The sequence below is a fragment of the Procambarus clarkii genome, chromosome 34 (genome assembly GCF_040958095.1).
Source record: "Procambarus clarkii isolate CNS0578487 chromosome 34, FALCON_Pclarkii_2.0, whole genome shotgun sequence".
NCBI classification, from domain to species: domain Eukaryota; kingdom Metazoa; phylum Arthropoda; class Malacostraca; order Decapoda; family Cambaridae; genus Procambarus; species Procambarus clarkii.
Genome location: NC_091183.1, coordinates 33,544,626 through 33,545,990, shown reverse-complemented (window position 1 = coordinate 33,545,990; position 1,365 = coordinate 33,544,626). Strand labels below are relative to the sequence as shown.

General features: G+C 41.5%; 1 protein-coding gene across 1 annotated transcript; it reads left to right on the top strand.

Annotated features, from left to right (window-relative positions):
* Window positions 1-466: 466 nt before the first annotated feature.
* Window positions 467-1,066, top strand: LOC138371048 (DNA-directed RNA polymerase II subunit RPB1-like). The gene has a single exon (XM_069335693.1). It carries the CDS (start codon window positions 467-469, stop codon window positions 1,064-1,066), a length of 600 nt encoding a protein of 199 aa, XP_069191794.1.
* The last annotated feature ends 299 nt before the right edge of the window (window positions 1,067-1,365 follow it).

The window sequence follows — 1,365 nt, the reverse complement described above, 5'->3', positions numbered from 1 at the left end:
ACCAAGCCTTGAACCTACAACCACTAAACCAGCCTACAACCGCTAGCCACCAGGGTGTCGAACACGACCGAGATGTTAGAAGATCCATTGCTACAAAGATTAATCCATTGCTAGAAAGATTAATCCATTGCTAGAAAGATTAATCCATTGCTAGAAAGATTAATCCATTGCTAGAAAGATTAATCCATTGCTAGAAAGATTAATCCATTGCTAGAAAGATTAATCCATTTGCTAGAAAGATTAATCCATTGCTAGAAAGATTAATCCATTGCTAGAAAGATTAATCCAAAATTAGGCGCCCCACAGGAAATCGAAGCCCAAGAGCCTTCGATATATGAATATATATATATAATATATATAATATATATAATATATAGGTGAATGTAACGCAGTATTCACCTACAGACACCTATATAAGTTGAATTACACTAGACAGGCCTTACATGAACAGACAAATCATAGCTATATGCCAAATGAGAGGAAGGATAGCATGCGTACACCCGTTGTGTCACCAAATGAGAGGAAGGATAGCATGCGTACACCCGTTGTGTCACCAAATGAGAGGAAGGATAGCATGCGTACACCCGTTGTGTCACCAAATGAGAGGAAGGATAGCATGCGTACACCCGTTGTGTCACCAAATGAGAGGAAGGATAGCATGCGTACACCCGTTGTGTCACCAAATGAGAGGAAGGATAGCATGCGTACACCCGTTGTGTCACCAAATGAGAGGAAGGATAGCATGCGTACACCCGTTGTGTCACCAAATGAGAGGAAGGATAGCATGCGTACACCCGTTGTGTCACCAAATGAGAGGAAGGATAGCATGCGTACACCCGTTGTGTCACCAAATGAGAGGAAGGATAGCATGCGTACACCCGTTGTGTCACCAAATGAGAGGAAGGATAGCATGCGTACACCCGTTGTGTCACCAAATGAGAGGAAGGATAGCATGCGTACACCCGTTGTGTCACCAAATGAGAGGAAGGATAGCATGCGTACACCCGTTGTGTCGGCAACAAGGACAAAATGTGAAAAAATATTACTTTTCAAATATGGTATTTGAAGAGTACACTACATTTTAAACACTGGACACTTTACACAGATTGATTGATTGATAAAGATTAAGACACCCAAAAAGTGGCACGGGCATGAATAGCCCCGTAAGTGGTGGCCCTTTTGAGCCATTACTAGTATCAAGAGCTGATACTGGAGATCTGTGGAGGTGCGACTGCACCCTGCGTGACGGGAGATGTCTCCCGACGACTTTACACAAAACCCTTGCACAAAATATTTGCTAAACTATAAAAAAGTATGAAAAAGTACCAAAAAAGTATATACATTTTTTTATTTAAGTATCAAAAT

Excerpts from the sequence above, each read along its gene's own strand:
- LOC138371048 (XM_069335693.1), top strand. The coding sequence starts at position 467 with ATGCCAAATGAGAGGAAGGATAGCATGCGTACACCCGTTGTGTCACCA.